The sequence below is a fragment of the Peromyscus eremicus genome, chromosome 23 (genome assembly GCF_949786415.1).
Source record: "Peromyscus eremicus chromosome 23, PerEre_H2_v1, whole genome shotgun sequence".
In the NCBI taxonomy this organism is placed as follows: Eukaryota; Metazoa; Chordata; class Mammalia; order Rodentia; family Cricetidae; genus Peromyscus; species Peromyscus eremicus.
In genome coordinates this window covers 20,828,490-20,846,784 of record NC_081438.1, presented here as the reverse complement: position 1 = coordinate 20,846,784, position 18,295 = coordinate 20,828,490, and the positions used below count along the sequence as shown (strand labels likewise).

The following is an 18,295-nucleotide window of genomic DNA, read 5'->3' as shown; positions in this document are numbered from 1 at the left end:
CAGCTATAGACAGTTCTAAATTCACATGGGGGTGCTGGGGATTGAACCTGGCTCTTCTGTAAGAGCAGCCAGTGCTGTTATCTACTGAGCCATCTCTCGAGTCCCTTTATTTATGTGTGTGTGTGTGAGTATGTATGTATGTATGTATGTATGTATGTACATTTTTCAGATGTGTATGAGTTGTGGGGGGGGTGCACATGTGTGTGCATCTATGTGGAGGCCTGATATTGATGTCAGGAGTTGTCTTCTATCACTCTTCCATCTGATTCACCGAGGCAGGCTCCCTCAATCAAACCCAGAACTTACCGATACAGTTTGTCTCTCTAGCCTGCTTCCTCTGGGGATTCTCTGTCTTTGCCATCCAAGCCTGGAATTACTGGTGGGCTGTCATGCCCAGCAGGCATTTACATGGATTCTAGCACTCATGCTTGTACTACAAGCGAGCGTCTTCCCAGCCCTTATTTTGTTTTGCTTTTTAAACATGGTTTCTTACCAGGTAGAACTCACCAAGTAGATAGTTTGAATAGCCAGTGAACTCCAGGGATCTGCCTGTCTCTGCCTCCCCAGTACTGGGATGACAAGCATGTACCACCACACCAAACCTTTTTTTTTTTTTTTTCTTTATGTGGGCTCTGGAGGTTGGAGTCAGGTCCTCATGTTTGCATGCCAAGGACTTTGTCAACTAAACCATTCCCCCCAGCCGTGGGTTTGTTTTTTAATAAACCTCTCAAGACATTAGACTGTGGGGACATTTCAGATTCCAGCCATAACAGTATGGAAGCAGGGATGTGATGCAGGTGGGTATAGATGGATGTATGCCCCATACTGGTATTTTCTTTTTCCTCTGGGGTAATATATTTGAGTGGCATGGGCTGCATCTTTTAATGCTTTATTGCTTAGGTTTATTTCACATTTGTTAGTAAAGAAGACTAAGGGAAGACTGGATGCATAGCACAGTTGCCAGAGTGCTTCTGACATGCACCAAGCTCTAGTTGCACAAGATATAATATGCGCATGGTGGTACCCACCTGTCATCATAGCACTAAGGAGTGAAGACAGGAGAAGGACCAGTAAGGCAATGTTATCCTCAGCTACGTGGTGAGTTTGAGGTCAGCCCGGGATACCAGAGGCCTTGTCTTGAAATAGAAAATGAGAGAGAGAGAGAGAGAGAGAGAGAGAGAGAGAGAGAGAGAGAGAGAGGATTTTTCTCCTTGGCAAAACCTGGTGAGAAATTGGCTAAAATCTTCTGTGTTCAGCCACCTCTTGCATGCATTCTTTTTCTGTTATTTTTTCAAAGGTTTATTTCATATGCATGTCCTTGTGTCCCTGAGGGTATGTATGTGAGCCACATGAATGCAGGTGTTTGTTAAAGCTAAGGAATGGTATCAGATCCCCTTGAACTGGAGTTACAGGCCCTTGGGAGCTGCGCCATGTGGTTCTGGGAACCCAAACCTGGATCCTCAGCGAGAGCGGGGGGCCTTGAACCTCTGAGCCATCAGCCTCTCCTGTGCAGTCTTGCTTTCTCTGACAGCCTTCCTGTTCTCCCTTCCCCCAGGTGTAAGGAGCTCAAATACTCCAAGGAGTTGCCCCAGATATCCATCATCTTCATCTTCGTGAATGAGGCCCTGTCCGTGATCCTGCGGTCGGTCCACAGTGCTGTCAATCACACACCCACACACCTGCTGAAGGAGATCATCCTGGTGGATGACAACAGTGACGAAGGTACGGGGGAGGACAGTCTGCCTGTTGTAGGACTCCGTGCCAGCAGGGGAGAAATGCCACTTCTGTTCCCAAGGGAACCATGCTGGTGTCCATGTCTCCTGCTCCCTGGAGCATATTGGAGGAAGAGGGGGAGTCTTGGCAGACATTGGTACATTACTATTTGGGTCCTCTATGGATCTGTGCTGGTTAGTTTTAACTGTCTGCTGGATACAACCTAGAATTACCTAGGAAGAGAGTCTATTATCTAGATCAGGTTGGCCCATGGGCATGTCTATGTAGGACTATCTTGACTGTTAGTTAATTAGGAGGGTCCGGCCCATTGTGGGTGGCACCATTTCCTAAGAAAGGGATCCTGAACTTTATAAGCCAGGAAAAAAAGGTCCAATGAGAACAATAAAGCAAGGATCCATCTGTTTCCATTCTTGACCACAGGTAGGATGTGACTAGCCCTCTAACCTTGAATTTTGAACCAAATAAACTCTTCCCTCTCCTAAGCTGCTTTTGGTCAAGGTGCTTTATCACAGCATCAACAACAACTACCACCACAACAGAATGTAGAACAAGTTCTTATGAAATTACTAAGTAGACATGCACTGGAGAGGAAATAGGTAGAGTGCCTTCCCCACAAGCATGAAGACCTGAATTTGATTTCTCAGAGCCCATGTTTTTAAAAAGCCAGATGTGGCCTGTTGACATGTGCTTATAGTCCCAGCATTGGAGGACTCCTGGGGTTCATGGTCCACCCAGCCTCACCCAGTCAGTGCACTCCAAGCCAGTGAGAGACCCTGTCTCAAAAAACAAAGTGGACAACTCCTGAGGAATGATACCCGAGATTGTCCTGTGGCCTCCACATGCATACACATATATGTGCACATGGACTTGCACACACCCAAATAAGTACACACACACGTGCAAAATTAAATAAATGGATAAATAAAATTGCTGGAGTTAATCATGATGGCCCATGATGCCTCTAATCCTAGCACTTGGGTGGCTGATAGAGGAAGGTCATGTGTTCACGGCTAAGCTGTGCTATGTAGTAAGTCCTTCTCAGCCTGGGCTACACATTGAGACCTTTTCTTAAGAGCAAAAGAAAACCAACCAAACAAGAGTAAATCCTTCAGCTTGGACCTATTCCCTTTTGCATCACCAAAAGAACACAAAGAGGAAAATATAAATTCTTCCTCCTCCACCTCCACTACCTTTTCCAAGAGAAAAAAAAATCCTTGGGACTGATGATGGTTCAGACAGTAGAGTGCTTGCTGTGAATACCTGAAGACCTGAATTTGATCCCTAGATTCTTCCTACACGCCAGGTGTGGTGGTGTGCACCCATAATCCCAGGACTGGGGCTGTGATGTGGAGACAGGAGAATCCTTGGAGTTTATTGGCCAGCCAGTCTAGACAAAGCAGTGAGCTTCCTGGTCAGTGAGAGGTACAGCCTCAAAATGTAAAGGTGGAGATTAAAGACACTCCACCTTAACATCAATTTCCTGCCTGAACACACACACACACACACACACACACACACACACACACACACACCTCTGTAAGGAACACATTTGGGTCACTGAGCCCAAAACGGTGGCCTGTGACAATGAGCTGTGCCAGCTGGTCTTTTGAATTCAGCACATCTAGAGACGATGGGTCAGCTAAGAGAGAAAGCAAGTATTGCGGGATGATTACAAAACTCTTAGGATGTCCAGAGACAACATCAGACAAAAGCGCATTGGCTAGGTGTGTAGAGGTAGACACTGATCATCCATGCTCTTGAATCTCCTCTTAGTGTACGAAATTCACTATGCTCGCCGCAGGGAGAAATCCCTCTGAGCTCAGGACAGACATGACAACCACAGAGCGAGCCTGCTGAAGGCCCAGGAGGCTAATCTTCCAAGCAGGATTAGGGGTACCTAAGCCTCTTGCTCTGAGCAGGCTGAGTAGAAGGATTACCCCACAAGGTGCTCTCAGGTTGGAAAGAAGATGAGCTCACTTTGGTCCTTTTTGTAGCCTGATCTCCAGGAGATCAGGTCTGGATCAGCCTAGAAGCAGGGGTTTCCCTCAAGGACTCTTCAGCACTGCTGAATGATCCCCAAAGTCTTCATGAACAGTGTTCCTGGGCCCAGTAATCTGTCTTCTCTGGGTCATTGTTAAGTGTATAAGAATTGGTCACCAAATAGATTTTAGTACTATTATTTTCCTCCCGTTATCCTCTCTCTCTCTCTCTCTCTCTCTCTCTCTCTCTCTCTCTCTCTCTCTCTCTCTCCCTTCTTTCCTTCCTTCCTTTCTTTTTTTGTTTGTTTGTTTGTTTCTTTCTTTGTTTCTTGACAAAGTCTCATGTAGCCCAGGCTTGCCTCAAACTTGCTATGTAGCTGAGGATGACCATAAACTCCTGATGCTCCTGCTTCTGCCTCCCAAGTCTTGGGATGACAGGCACCTGCCAGTCTAACCAGTTTGTGTGTGCTAGGGATGGAACCCAGGGCTGCATGCATGCTAGGCAGGCACTCTGCCAACTGAACCACATCTAGACCCCCCTGCTCTTCTCCTTTATCATGGACCACTTTGTTGTCTATACCTCCTTCTAAGCCTGACTTTGATGTTCAGAGGAAGGGTTTCCTTCCATTCCTGAGAGTTCAGAATCTTCTAGCAAAGTCTTTCCCTAGTTTGGTTCTTCTCTGGAGGCTCCTGTACACTCACTGCAGACCTCATGCTTTAGTAGAACACCTTCCCCCAACAAGGGACCTCTGTTTGCACATCCCCTGTTCCATTTACTGACCGATGTCCCAGTTGTTTCCAGTATCCCAACCTGTTACTTCCCTGAAGACTCCTTTGCTTGACTTCTTGCTGTGTGTGATGCAAGCACCTCATTGCCCATGGCAGCACCATTAACATATGGTACCATTGTGTCTTGTATACCTGGACCATGCAGGCCTGGGGGTTGGGGTTCACAGGGTGCAGATGCTAGTCATTCATTAGTGAGACATACCCAGAGTGATGGTTAATTTTAGATGTCAACTTGACACAATCTAGAGTCACCTGAGAAGAGAGTCTCAGTGAGGGATTGTCTAGATGAGGTTGACCTGGGGTCGGGGTTATGTGTGTCTTGATGCTTGAATTGATGTGGGAAGACCCTTGCATTGTCAGCAGCAGTGTCCTGGGTCAGGACTGTATAATAGAGGAGCAGGTGAGCTGAGCACTAGAATGTATACATTCTGCTTGCTCCTGACCATTATGTGATGCTTCAAGTTCCTGCCTTGACTTCTCCACCATGATGAGCTCTATCCTGAAATAGCGAGCTGAAATAAACCCTTTCTCACCTAAGTTGCTTTTGCCAGGCAATAGGCAATCAAACTAGGACACCCTGAGTGGAGGTGGGAGCTTGGTAGAGCTCCCCAGAAGGGTAGACAGATGGCACTTGTAAGTGGCTATTGATGGCACACAGAACTAGGTGACCTAGAGCAGAGGTGATTCCCCACAGCTCCATGATGAAGAAGCAACAAAACCCACCTAGAGGAGATGATTGGGAAGCCAGAAAAAAATTCTCAGCTAGAACCCTAGCTCCACAGGAGATAGCAAAGACCTCTGGTGCAGACCAGGTACTTAGTGGATTCTCTAGGTATCTTGACTTGGGTTTTGAAGAAACAGACCAGAATCAAAGATTTGGGAGTTCATGGTGGTGGACAGAACACAGATGGGGCATGGGATGTGTTCCATGTTCGTTTTGGTTGCAGTGGTGAAGCTCCCTGACAAGGGACATAGAGGAAGGATTTATAAAGCTTGTAATTCCAGGTCACAGTCCATCATTGAAGGGATGCCACAGAAATAGAAGCTCTAGAGACAACTAGCTGCTCATAGCATATACATAGTGAAGAGCAGAGAGAATGAATGCACCCATTGCTAACTGTTTCCCTTGTCTATGCTCAGTTTGCCTTCTTCACTCTTACACAGTTTAGCATCCAGCCCAGGAAATGATGCTTCCCACATCCAGGGTGGATCTTTCCACCTCAATTAACAATCAAGATAATCCCCCACAGACATGCCCATAGGCCAAGCTGATCTAAGCAATCCTCCATTCAGGGATTTCTTCCTGCTGAGTCTAGGTTGTATCAAGGTGACATTTAAAACTAACCTCCTCAGCATGTAAGAATGGAGAAAGAATGTACCTGTAAAACAAAACAAAACAAAATAAAACAAAACAAAACAAACAAATGGCTATTGTGGACAAACCTCTGTAGAGTCACCCTCAAATGAAACCTGCACCAGAATTGAGTATCAAGTGCCAAGATTGACAGCCAAGGGTTTCTTGCTGGAATTGTTGGGTTGGGGACACTGGGGGACAGATGGGAGGGGTTTGTGCACCTTTTTTACATAGGTGTTTTAGTATCAGAACCTTCTGGTGCCGCATGCCTAAAGAAATTCTGCTGTAAGAGGCTCAGCATGGGAATGTGACACTTTATGTCTCATAGTCACAGTGGTAGTTCTGATGGTGAGAGTGTGGGGATCACATTTTAGAATCCATAGATGAAATAACCAATCCTTGAGCCTAGTTCTGAAGGTGCTGCTTCTGGTGGTGTTTGGGGCCTAGCTAAAGGTTAGTAGAGGGGCTGGTAGACTGGCTTAGTGGTAAAGAGCACTTACTGCTCTTCCAGAAGACCTGAGCTCCAGCTGCAGGGGGTCTGACACCCTCTTCTTGCCTCTGTGTGCATCTGCACTTACGTGCACATACCCACAGGCAGACATATGTACGTACACATAATTTAAAAATAAATAAATAAATCTTTGTGTTAACAAATGATAATTAGTGGAGAAGAAAGGAGAAGTGTTTGATTGAGGCAGACCATAAAGTTAAGTACTGTTTATCATCCTTTATTGACCTCAGTGACCCAGGGGACCAGAGTTGACTATATAAAAACCTTTTCTTTCTTATCATTTCCGGCCTCTGGTCTCTGTACTTTCAGCAGTCTACACACACTTTCCCTTTCACAGAATTCAGTAACTATCTGTTGTTTTTGTTTTATTGAGACCTCCTTCCTATCTACTCCTATGTAGATACCTTCTATTTAAAAACCCCACACAGTATAATGGCAGTACTAAATTCCTGAACATCACTTGTGTGTATGCTTAGGTAGACTCTGGGCTGAGTATATGTTAAGTCTCTGTGGTAATATTTTCAAATCTCCTACAAAGACTGCTTCTTCTTCTTCATGGCTTCTTAATAGTGTTGGGTTTCTGCTTCTTGTCTGTTTTGAATTGGCTTGTTGCTGTAGATCTGCAACCACAAGCCCTCTCTATTCACCATAGTTTTCACCTTCACAGAACAGTCTCTTTACCTTAAAGGCATTTTTTTTTCATCTCAAGTTTAGTTCTTCAAGATTGATGGTGTTAATCTCATTGAACTTGTGTTGAAATTTTAATAAAACGTTCTCTATTTTTTCCAGACTGATAATTGTTTTCTGATATTAAAAGGAATGAATATTCTTTGTAGGAAAATGTGGACCTATCAAAAAGCAAATGTAATTGGAAAAACAGACACTAACCAGAGATGAATTCCTTCATACTCTCTTCCTTTTAAGTGTCAACTTTATCTAGTTAAGATCTGATAATGCAAACAAGTTAATAGTCTCCCTTTTTCACCTCCCCACTGAGGTGTAAAATGTAATCACTTCTATTTTTATATAAACATGTCTGCAGACATCATTGTAAGGGGGTCTGAATGGTCCATCTTGAAGTTACATTATGCCTCAGCTGGTCTCAGGCAGTAGGTAAATGTAGCTAGAGTTTTCCTGCCTGGCCCACGGTCAGGACAAATCTCTCTCACCTGCCAGTCCCACAGCCACTCAGACCTGACCAAGTAAACACAGAGACTTACATTGGTTACAAACTGTATGGCCGTGGCAGGCTTCTTGCTAACTGTTCTTACATCTTAAATTAATCTATTTCCATTAATCTATACCTTGCCACATGGCTCGTGGCTTACCGGCATCTTCACATGCTGTTTGTCATCGTGGCAGCTGGCAGTGTCTCTCTGACTCAGCCTTCCACTTCCCAGCTTTATTCTCCTTGTCCCGCCTACACTTCCTGCCTAGCCAATGGCCAATCAGTGTTTTATTTATTGACTAATTAGCAACACATTTGCCATACAGAACATCCCACAGCAGGTAAATAAGGGGATATATAACCCATATTAGAGTGTTCAATTTTATTCTTTTAAAATTACTTTATGTCTATGGGTATTTTCACTGTGTGTATGTCTGTGCACCAGGTTTGTGCCTGGTGGTTCAGAGGCTGGAAGAGGGTGTCAGATCCCCTAGGACTGCAGTTAGTTACAGATGGTTATGAGCCACTGTGTGGGTCTTGGGAATCGAACTCAGGTCCTCTGGAAGACCAGCAGTAAGTGTTCCTTACTGCTGAGCCCTCTCTCCAACCCTGATTTAAAATTTGTAATTATATTTAATTTTTTTAGGGAGGTGGCGCACACGCATGATAGTGCGTATTTGAAGTCAGAGGAAAAACTATAGAAACTGGTTCCCTCCTCCCGTCACGTGACTCCCGGGGATGGAACGCAGGTGGTCAGGCTTGCCCGAAGGTGCCTTCACCCAGTGGGCTACCTCTCTAGCCCAGAGTGTTTTACTTTTATGTGAGGTCATTCTTCATTCAGGTTGCACATTGACACTGAGTGTTAACCTTCAATGACTTTGTTTATCTTTGTGAGAAATTGTCAGACGATGTTACCTCGATCTGTGATAGATTAAGTTCAGGTAGTATGCAATTCTTTCACTTGATACATCACACCAAATCACTCAAGCAAAAACAGTCAATACTTTCTCCTCATCGGATCCAGTTTCCGCTTACTGGCCACATAGCATTTGGTAGTGAGGACAGTTTCCTCCTGAAAATTGTTCTCTTGATACTTTCATACCAATCTGATTCCACATTAGGCATTCATTAGCCAGGCCAAGGGAAGCAGACCTAAGAACAGGCCTAGGGAAGACTCCAGAAACAAGAGAAGCTGAGACAGGAGGATCATAAGTTCAAGACCTGAATACATTACATACTGAGCTGAAGATCAGCCTAGGCAACATAGTCTCAAAATTTTTATAAATTTAAAAGTATATATTTTAAAGTATGAAAGACCTTGGAATATAAATGAGCACTAGAGGCCCTGCCTAGAATCCCCCAGTGAGGGGCTGGGGTGTGGCTCAGTGGTAGAGCACCTGCCTAGAATCCCCCAGTGAGGGGCTGGGGTGTGGCTCAGTGGTAGAGCTTCTGCCTAGAATCCCCCAGTGAGGGGCTGGGGTGTGGCTCAGTGGTAGAGCACCTGCCTAGAATCCCCCAGTGAGGGGCTGGGGTGTGGCTCAGTGGTAGAGCACCTGCCTAGAATCCCCCAGTGAGGGGCTGGAGTGTGGCTCAGCGGTAGAGCACCTGCCTAGAATCCCCAGTGAGGGGCTGGGGTGTGGCTCAGTGGTAGAGCACCTGCCTAGAATCCCCAGTGAGGGGCTGGGGTGTGGCTCAGTGGTAGAGCACCTGCCTAGAATCCCCCAGTGAGGGGCTGGAGTGTGGCTCAGCGGTAGAGCACCTGCCTAGAATCCCCAGTGAGGGGCTGGGGTGTGGCTCAGTGGTAGAGCACCTGCCTAGAATCCCAAAGTGAGGGGCTGGGGTATGGCTCAGTGATAGAGCACCTGCCTAGAATCCCCAGTGAGGGGCTGGGGTGTGACTCAGCGGTAGAGCACCTGCCTAGAATCCCCAGTGAGGGGCTGGGGTGTGACTCAGCAGTAGACATAAGGAACTGGAGGAGACTGCTTGAAGAAGTGACACCTGCAAACTCTACCTGGATTCCCAAGTGCTCTGCTACAGAGCTGACCTCTGCACCGCTGTCATTTGGACCTCCTTCCCGCATCCTTGCGGTAGTTTCCTGCCTCCTCTCCGACGCTTCACCCTTGTGCCTTTCTTTTTCTCCATTAGTATACTTATGCAGGTAAAGTACCACATCTAGAAGCTTTGGGAGAAGAAGACTTCGAGGCAGAGAAAACCATTTGAGATGAAGTCTAAAGATGACATTCCCCCTGTCTTCTGCAGGATAGATGGCATAGTAGAGTGAAATGTAACTTTAAGAATGTTGATAGCTTTGCTTTAATATTTTCCTTCTGCTGTTTTTTTTTTTAAGAAGAATCAAAGACATTTTGATCCCTGATCTTTTGCATGCACCTTCTCCCTGCCCTCCCGCCCCCCCCCCCCCCCCCCCGTTCTTCTTCCTCTCTGGAAGCTTATAGAATCATTTTCTCCTAGAGCTTTGAATGTTACAATGATGAACCTGGTACAGGTCAGGTTTCATCCAGAAGACTAACCCCAGTATAACTTCAGGTTGCTTTTCCTTGTCCATTTTTCATGTGTATGCATACACACAAACACACACACACACACACACACACACACACACGCACGCACGCACGCACGCACGCACGCTACTTGATTTTTGTTAACTTGACACAAACCTGGACGTATCTGGGAAGAAAGTTTCTTCAGTGAGAAAAATGTCTCCACAAGATTGGCCTGTAGGCAAATCTGTAAGACATTTTCTTAAGTCGTGATTGAGGGGGAGGGTCCAGCCCACTGTGGGCAGTGCCACCCATGGGCAGGTGGTCCTGGATGGTATAGGAAAGCAGATTCAGCAAAAATGAGGAGCAAGCCAGTAAGCAGCACTCCTCCAGGGCCTCTGCCTCTAGGCTCCTGCCTCCAGGTTCCTGCCTCCAAAGTCCCTTCATGAGAGTTGTAAGCTGAAATAAACTCTTTCCTCCCTGTGTTTCTTTTGATCAAACTGTTGTATCACATCAATAGAAACTCTAAGATGGCACATATGTTGTGTGTGTGTGTGTGTGTGTGTGTGTGTGTGTGTGTGTACACATGAGGAGGCTCAAGATTGCTGTCAGGAATCACCCTCCATTACTCTTCCACCATTCATTGTGACAGGATCTCTTAGTCAAACCCAAAGCTGGTCAATGTGACTAGTCTCAGGGATCACCTGCCTCTGCGTTTCAGGTCTAGAATGTAGGTGGGCCACCAGGGCCACCATTTTGAGTTTCTGGGTCATCCCAACTCTGATCTTCATGTGTGTGTGGCAAGCACTTTAAAAAAATCTGGAGGCTGACTTTTAAAAAGTTAAAGAAAAGATAGATTTTATTTTCATTGGTGTGTGTGTGTGCATGTATGTATGTCCACATTGTGGGTACCTTTGTTAGGCCTGAGAAAGGCTTCCGATGCCCTGGAACTGGAGCTATAGGCAGTACTGAACATCGTGGGTGCTGCAAAGCCAACTTAAGTCCTCTGAAAGAGCAGCAAGTGCTCTTAACCACTGAATCAGTCTCCAACCCCTAGACGTTTTTTCAGATAGGGCTTTATCCTGTACTCTAGGAAGCCCTCATACTCATAGTGATCCCCCTGTCTCTCAAAGGCTGGAATTACAGGAATAGTGACTGTATCTGGGTTGATTCATTCATTTCGTTTCAGAGAATTCTATGAAACCCAGTCTGCTCCGGAACACGTGATTTCTTGTCTCCGTCTCCCGAGTGCTGGGACACAGGTGAACATCAGCACACCTAATTGGTTCACTTGTCTGTTTGCTTTCATTGACATATATTAAGTATATGGGGAATGCATTAGTTATACCATTTTCATACATGCAAATAATACACTTTGGTGATATTCACTGCTCAATGACTCTTCTCATCTCTCTCTCTTCTCCTTTTCCCTCCCAGTACCCCTGACAGTCCCCCTCTACTTAAATGTCTTTCTCCTACCCATCAATTCCATACATGAGCATTTGTACCCTCTCCTAGTTAGCTTTAATTATCAATACAACCTATGGGCATCTGACTGGAGAGCTTCAAGGAAGAGATAGCCCATCAGACTGGCCCATGACCAGGTCTATGGAAGATTTGTTTTGACCATTAATCGATGCACATTACCTGCTACCAGGCATCATCGTGTGGGTTTCTGTGACCTGGAAGTATAAGACAAACTCTTTCCGCCTCTGGGTTCTTTTTGTTAGAATGTTTTGTCACAGCAACAGATAGCAAACTAGAACACTCTTTCCTCATGTCTTCTTCCTTCCCTCATTCCGTGTCTCCCATTGGTCCAGCCTTGGAGGTCCTAGCTCAGAAATCCTCAGCCCCGGGTCATGACCCCTTTGGGGGTTGCATGTCAGATATCCTGCATATCAGATATTTACATTATGATTTATAGCAGTAGCAAAATGACAGTTATGAAGCAGCAATGAAAAGAATTTTATGGTTGAGGGTCATCACACCATGCGGAATTACATATACTAAAGAGCTGCTGCATTAGGAAGGTTGAGAACCACTCACTGAGAGTAACTCTCCAATTTCCCCATCTTTTCTTATAAAAATCCTTTTCTTCTGCCTCCTTGCTTTTTCTTTCATTTTCTTTTTTTCCCGCTGTCTTAAACTTCTCCTGCCATCATAGCCTTAGTTCCCAGTGGTCTTTTTTTTTTTAATTTCTCAAAAGTTCCCTTCTATAACATATTGTCTTGACTTAATGGAAGCAGTATGTTTTCTTATTCCCCGCAGGATGGTAATACTTGTGTGTGTGTGTGTGTGTGTGTGTGTGTGTGTGTGTGTGTGTGTGTGTGATTTTGCATTTAGTTTTTCTTCCTGGACAGTCCATTTCCACAAATGGCCTTTCTCTCTCTGATCTTTATGTTTTGTCTTCTGAGTTGGGAGTTTGCTCCAGATGTCTAAGATGTCTGTTGAGCCTCGTATTCTACTCGCAGTGACCCCATGGTCTGGCACTTGTACACCCAGGAGTTGGGAAAGGGTGGAGATTTAGCCTTTAATGAGCACCAGAGTTCAGTGATAGTGAGTGAAGTCCTGAAGATGGTGGCTGTACAGCACTCTGTGCTGTTGAGCTCAGCACCTCAGATGGTTAAAATATGATCTCTTGTGTTCTGTTTGAGCCTAATTTTAATTGATATTTGTCCTCTTTCTGTGGTGCTGAGGATGAAACCTAGGACCTTGCTGCCTTATGCCTTCAGCCTCTCACAGGGAAGAGTCTAGGCTAGTGCTCTGCACTGAGCCACACGCCAGCCCCTCACTGGGGGATTCTAGGCAGGTGCTCTATCACTGAGCCAAACCCCCAGCCCCTCACTGGGGGATTCTAGGTAGGTGCTCTACCACTGAGCCACACCCCAGCCCCTCCCTGGGGATTCTAGGCAGTTGCTCTATTGATGAACTACTTCTCCATCTTTGGCTGTTATTATTATTTTGTTTAGATGGAGTCTTACTATATAGCCCAGGCTGACCTTGAACTCATGTTCCTCCTGCCTCAGCTTCTCCAGGGCTGGGACTCAAGGGTGTGGACCACCATATCTGGTGATTATCACACATTTTATGAAGTTGAATAGACAGTACCATGGACTTAAATTTCTCAAACTGTGAACCAAAATAGACCTTTTCTTTTCATGGGTATAAAAAAAAAAAGAAGATATTCATTTTAGTGTCAGAAATCTGACTAACACATTACCTGCGACCAGGCATCATCTTGTGGGTTTCTGTGATGCAGTTGGTTATATAACCTATCACTGATACTGTCTTTCGAACAAATACACCTGGCGGTGGGTATCCTCTCTTGTTCAGTTCTGTTCAAAAGTTGAAAGCAGTATGGCTTGGGTTAGAAAACTTTTTTTTTTTTTTTTTGAGTGGGAGATTCTACCCTCTGGCCTTCTAGGAAGGATTTTGAAAAAAGCATCCACCTGGCATTGTTTGCTTTTCTTCTGAGTCTATAATTGTGGAGATAGAAGAAGTCTTGTGTTTGAGGCAGATAACATTCTCCCTGGGTTGGTGAGGCCCTGATTGACTGGGGTGAGAGATGCCGGGTTATCACACAGCTCCCTGTTTGGCCAGGCACTCATCCTGTGAACATCACCCACCTTTCCTCCTGCCCGGAAAGAGCTTCCCTAATCATAAATGATTCCTGTTGTCGCCTCTAACCAGATCACAGCAGTGTGGCAGCACCTGCTCGGTGGCTCTGTTATCACAGCTTGATGACACATTTGCATTTCCGTGCTTGTACTTTTAGGATATGTGAGGAAGGAAGTGGTAAGAACCATGTATATACATTTGAGGGGGGGGGGGAGAAAGAGAGGGAGGGAGAGAGAGAGAGAGAGAGAGAGAGAACACTCCAGGCAAACCTTCTATGTCACCTGGTTTAAAAAGAAGAACCTCAAGAGAAGGTTCAGTGGTTAAGAGCACTTGCTAGCCGGGCGGTGGTGGCGCACGCCTTTAATCCCAGCACTTGGGAGGCATAGCCAGGCGGATCTCTGTGAGTTCGAGGCCAGACTGGGCTACAAAGTAAGTTCCAGGACAGGCACCAAAAACTACACAGAGAAACCCTGTCTCGAAAAACCAAAAAAAAAGCATTTGCTGATCTTGCAGAGGAGCTGAATTTGAGTGGTTCACAACTCCCTGTAACTCCAGCTCTAGGGGTTTGACACTCTCTTCTGGTCTTTGTGGACGCCTGCCTGCCTCCACTCATGTGCACCCACGGAGACACACACTTACACACAATTAAAAATAAACCTTTTGAAAAAAGAAAACAGGACAAATACAGAAGCAACAAAAACCATTTAATCTGAAGCAAATATAAACTTGTAGGAAATGATGAAATGATGCACTAAGTCCTTTGGGCCTCTACCTCAGTTTCCCTTAATGGTAATGACTTATAGAACTCTGCTCCACCGTTATAATCAGGACACCCATTGACTTGAATTGGATCTGAAGAGCTCACCCTGGCCTTGTAGTTGTTGTATTTTGTGGTTGTGTTTATATTCAGTTCTTCTGTGGTTTTTATTTATTTATATTTCAATTCCTGAAGATTAGTCCTAGGGCCTCACGAAGCCCATCACTGGGAGATTCTGTGCAAGTGCTTTACTGCTGAGCAATGTCCCCAGCCCCTCACTGGGGCTTTCTTGGTTATCACTCTTCCACTGAGCCACACTCAGCCCCTCACTGGGGGATTCTAGGCAAGTGCTCTACCACTGAGCCACACCCTAGTCCCTCACTGAGGGATTCTAGGAAGGTGCTCTTCCACTGAGCCATACTCCAGCCCCTCACTGATTCTAGGCAGGTGCTCTACCAGTGGAACATGCACTCAGCCCCTCACTGGAGGATTCTAGGCAGGTGCTCTACCAGTGGGACATGCACTCAGCCCCTTACAGAGAGATTCAGCTGCTGATTTGCTGTTCACTTTTGCTGTTGTTCATTTGTTTCTGAGACAGGTCTCTGACTTGTCAGCACCTTGGTAAGTAGACTAGACTGGCTGTCCAGAGCATTCCAGGGACCCACCAGTTTCCACCTTTCCTAGAATTGCTAATAAACATCACCATGTCTGGCAATTTTTAAAAAAAAAAACTGGATTCTGGGGAAATGGTCCTGATCCTTGTAGAGCAGTGGTTGTCAACCTGTGGGTCATGACCCCCAAAGACCATCAGAAAACACAGATATTTACATTACGATTCATAACAGTAGCAAAATTGCAGTTATGAAATAGCAACAAAGATAATTGGTGGCCACCACAACATGAGGAACGGTATTAAAGGGTCGAAGTATTAGGGAGGTTGAGAGCTGCTGTTATAGAACATTATCCTCCTAATAGAGTTGGGCCCCATATCTCTACTAGGTATCTTTATATGTTTCCCTTAGGTAGAAGCGATGTGTCCATTTCTACAGGCTGTTTATAGAACACTCATGCAACACTTCAATGTGGGCATTTCCTGAAAACTCACTGAGCGTTTGGCATAGGACTCTCACTGTGTAGAGTCCAGACCCCACAATGCCAGAGATAGGGAACTGGTCACACAATTGGCTCTAGTTATTCCATCCTTGACTGCCACCTGCAAAGAAAGAAAACTCAAGGAAGGAGCAGCCTGGTGCTGAGACGCCTCCCTGTGGCCTTGGGAGCTTTTCCTGTCTTCCGTTGTGCTCTGCTTTTCTTTTTCTTTTTTTCTTTTTTATTCCTTAATGATGGCAACTCCTGCTATTTCAGGGGAAGAGGTTTGCTGGCTTCAGAGCATTCCGAATCAATATCACAGTAAATAAGAAACATAATGAAAGAAAAACACACTCCAGCCTGTAGACAAATTTTATCGCTTAAATTCACATGTTGTTAGGGTCGGCTGCAGATACTAGATTTTTGACTGCTTGTTTCTCTCCCCCCCTCCTTCCTCCCTCCCTCCCTCCTTCCCCCCCTCCCCCCCGTGTGTGTGTGAATGTGTAGGTCAAAAGGACTGGCTCAGTTCAGACACCATTCCTCAGGTGCTACCTACTTTTTTCTTCTCTCTCTCTCTCTCTCTCTCTCTCTCTCTCTCTCTCTCTCTCTGTCTCTCTGTCTCTCTTTCTCTCTCTCTCTGTCTCTCTGTCTGTCTCTCTCTCTCTCCTTCCTTCCTTCCTTCCTTCCTTTCTTTCTTTCTTTCTTTCTTTCTTTTCTTTCTTTTTCTTTTCTTTTTTTTTTTTTTTTGGAGATAGACTTTGTCACTCACCTGGAACTTGCCGAATAGGCTAGGCTCGCTAGCTAGTAAACCCTTGGGACCTGCCTGTCTCCGCCTCCCCAGCACTAGGATTACAAGTTTGTACTGAGCATTATTATTTTAAAAACTGAGTCCTAGGGGTTAAAATCAGGTCTTCATGACTGCATGGCAAGCACGTTACCCACCGAGCCATCTTCCCAGGCCTTGACTGCTCTCTGTATGCGTCGGAGCCTGGATGCCATCTTAATTGGGGAAAACCACTTGTAGTCACCATGAGGCTTCCTTATCATGTAACTTGTACTTATTTACTATGTTTTAAAGTAGAAGTATTTTTATTATTTGTTTGGTTTTGTGTGTGGTGTTTATTTGTGGCCGTGCATGCCGTGGAACACGTGTGGCGATCAGAGGACCATTGGGTGGGTCAGTTCTCTCATGTGGGTGTCAGGGAGCAAACACAGGTTGTCAAGCATGGCAGCAAGTGTCTCTACCCACTGAGCTGCCTCACTGGCACTCGAGGGGGAGCTCAGAATGGAAGAGGCAGAAAGTGGGAACTTTTTGACAATGGAGTTAAAAGCCATAGAGCTTTTCCTCTTTCCAGCGCCCTCTTCACGGATGCACAACTTGGAGCAATGTATTGAGTTCCGCGCTTTGGTATTCTGCGCCTCGCGTCGCTTCTCCTGCTTCTAATGTGTTTTTAGCCTCCTTGTTTCCTTCCTTTTATCACACCACAGCGTTGCCTGTAAATGCTTTCAGATACCGCAAAGACATCCCTTTTAAACCTCCTCCGATCTTCTCGAAGCCTCTTGCTCTCACCTCTATTTCCTGCCCCCCCCTCTCATTCCAGTCCTGTTCCTCATAGTTCCTCGTAGTCAACAAGTACATTATTTAAGCTAGTAAAACTAGCCTTCTGTGTTATTACATTCCGTGTGTGTGTTGTGCATGCAGGTATATATGTGTGCTCACGTGTGTATAAGCACCCTTGTGTGTACGTGTTCATATATACGTGTGTGTGTGTGTGTGTGTGTGTGCGCGCACACACATGTGGAGGCTGATATTATGTGTCTCCCTGGATCATTCTCCTCTTTATGTACTGAGGCAGGGTTTCTCACTGACTCCAGCAGCTAGTCTGGCTAGCTAGCTTGCCTCAGGGATCCCTTGTCTCTGCCTCCCAAGTGCTGGATTCCAGGCAGCCATCATACTTGCCTGGCTTTTACTTGGGTTCTGAGAATCTGGACTCCAGCCCTCCAGTGTGCACACAGCAAGCACTTTGTCTACTCAGCCATCCCCACAGCCCACTCTCAAGGAGTCCTTCCTGCATGTGTCCTCACCCTAGCTCTACTTTGATCTTAGGATCTCAGAGATGGACATGTCCATGTCTCGGCAACGGGACTATCACAATTGTAACATCATGACTCATCCAGCTTGGGGTTGCGGTGGTTCATTTTCTTTTCTTTTTCTTCTTTTTTTGGTTTTTCAAGACAAGGTTTCTCCGTGTAGTTTTGGTACCTGTCCTGGATCTCACTTGGTAGCCCAGGCTGGCCTCAAACTCACAGAGATGCCTCCTGAGTGCTGGGATTAAAGGCATGCGCCACCACCTGGCATGAATGTATTTTTATGGACTTATCCACCAAGGAAAAACAAACAAACGAAAAATGAAAAATCCATGACAGAGTTAAAACTATAAAAACAAATAGTTTTATATCTTCTTTCATGATTCAATACATGTGTCCACCACATGTGTTCAGCCCTTCCTTCTCACCCAATATTTACCTGTTCTTATTTCCTTTTAGACATGTTATATTGTACATGTGGGGGATTGTCTTGGTTGTTAATTGATTTGGGAAGACCCAGCTCACTGTGGGTGGCACCATTCTTTAGGCAGGGGCTTTTGAACTGCATAAAAGTAGAGAAATAAAGCTTAGCATAGGCAGGCAGACAAGTGAGCAAGCAAGCATGCATGTGTGCCTTTCTCTCTGCTCTTGACTGTGGATATGATGTGATTAGCTGTTCGAGGCTCCTGCCCTGGCTTCTCCACAGTGAT

General features: G+C 45.5%; 1 protein-coding gene across 1 annotated transcript in view; it reads left to right on the top strand.

Annotated features, from left to right (window-relative positions):
* Positions 1 to 18,295, top strand: part of LOC131898591 (polypeptide N-acetylgalactosaminyltransferase 17-like) — a 77,865-nt gene that overhangs the window by 41,073 nt on the left and 18,497 nt on the right. The window contains exon 3 of the mRNA XM_059249779.1: positions 1,556 to 1,722. Coding sequence (XP_059105762.1) covers positions 1,556 to 1,722 — 167 coding nt within the window. The remainder of the gene's footprint in view (positions 1 to 1,555; positions 1,723 to 18,295) is intronic.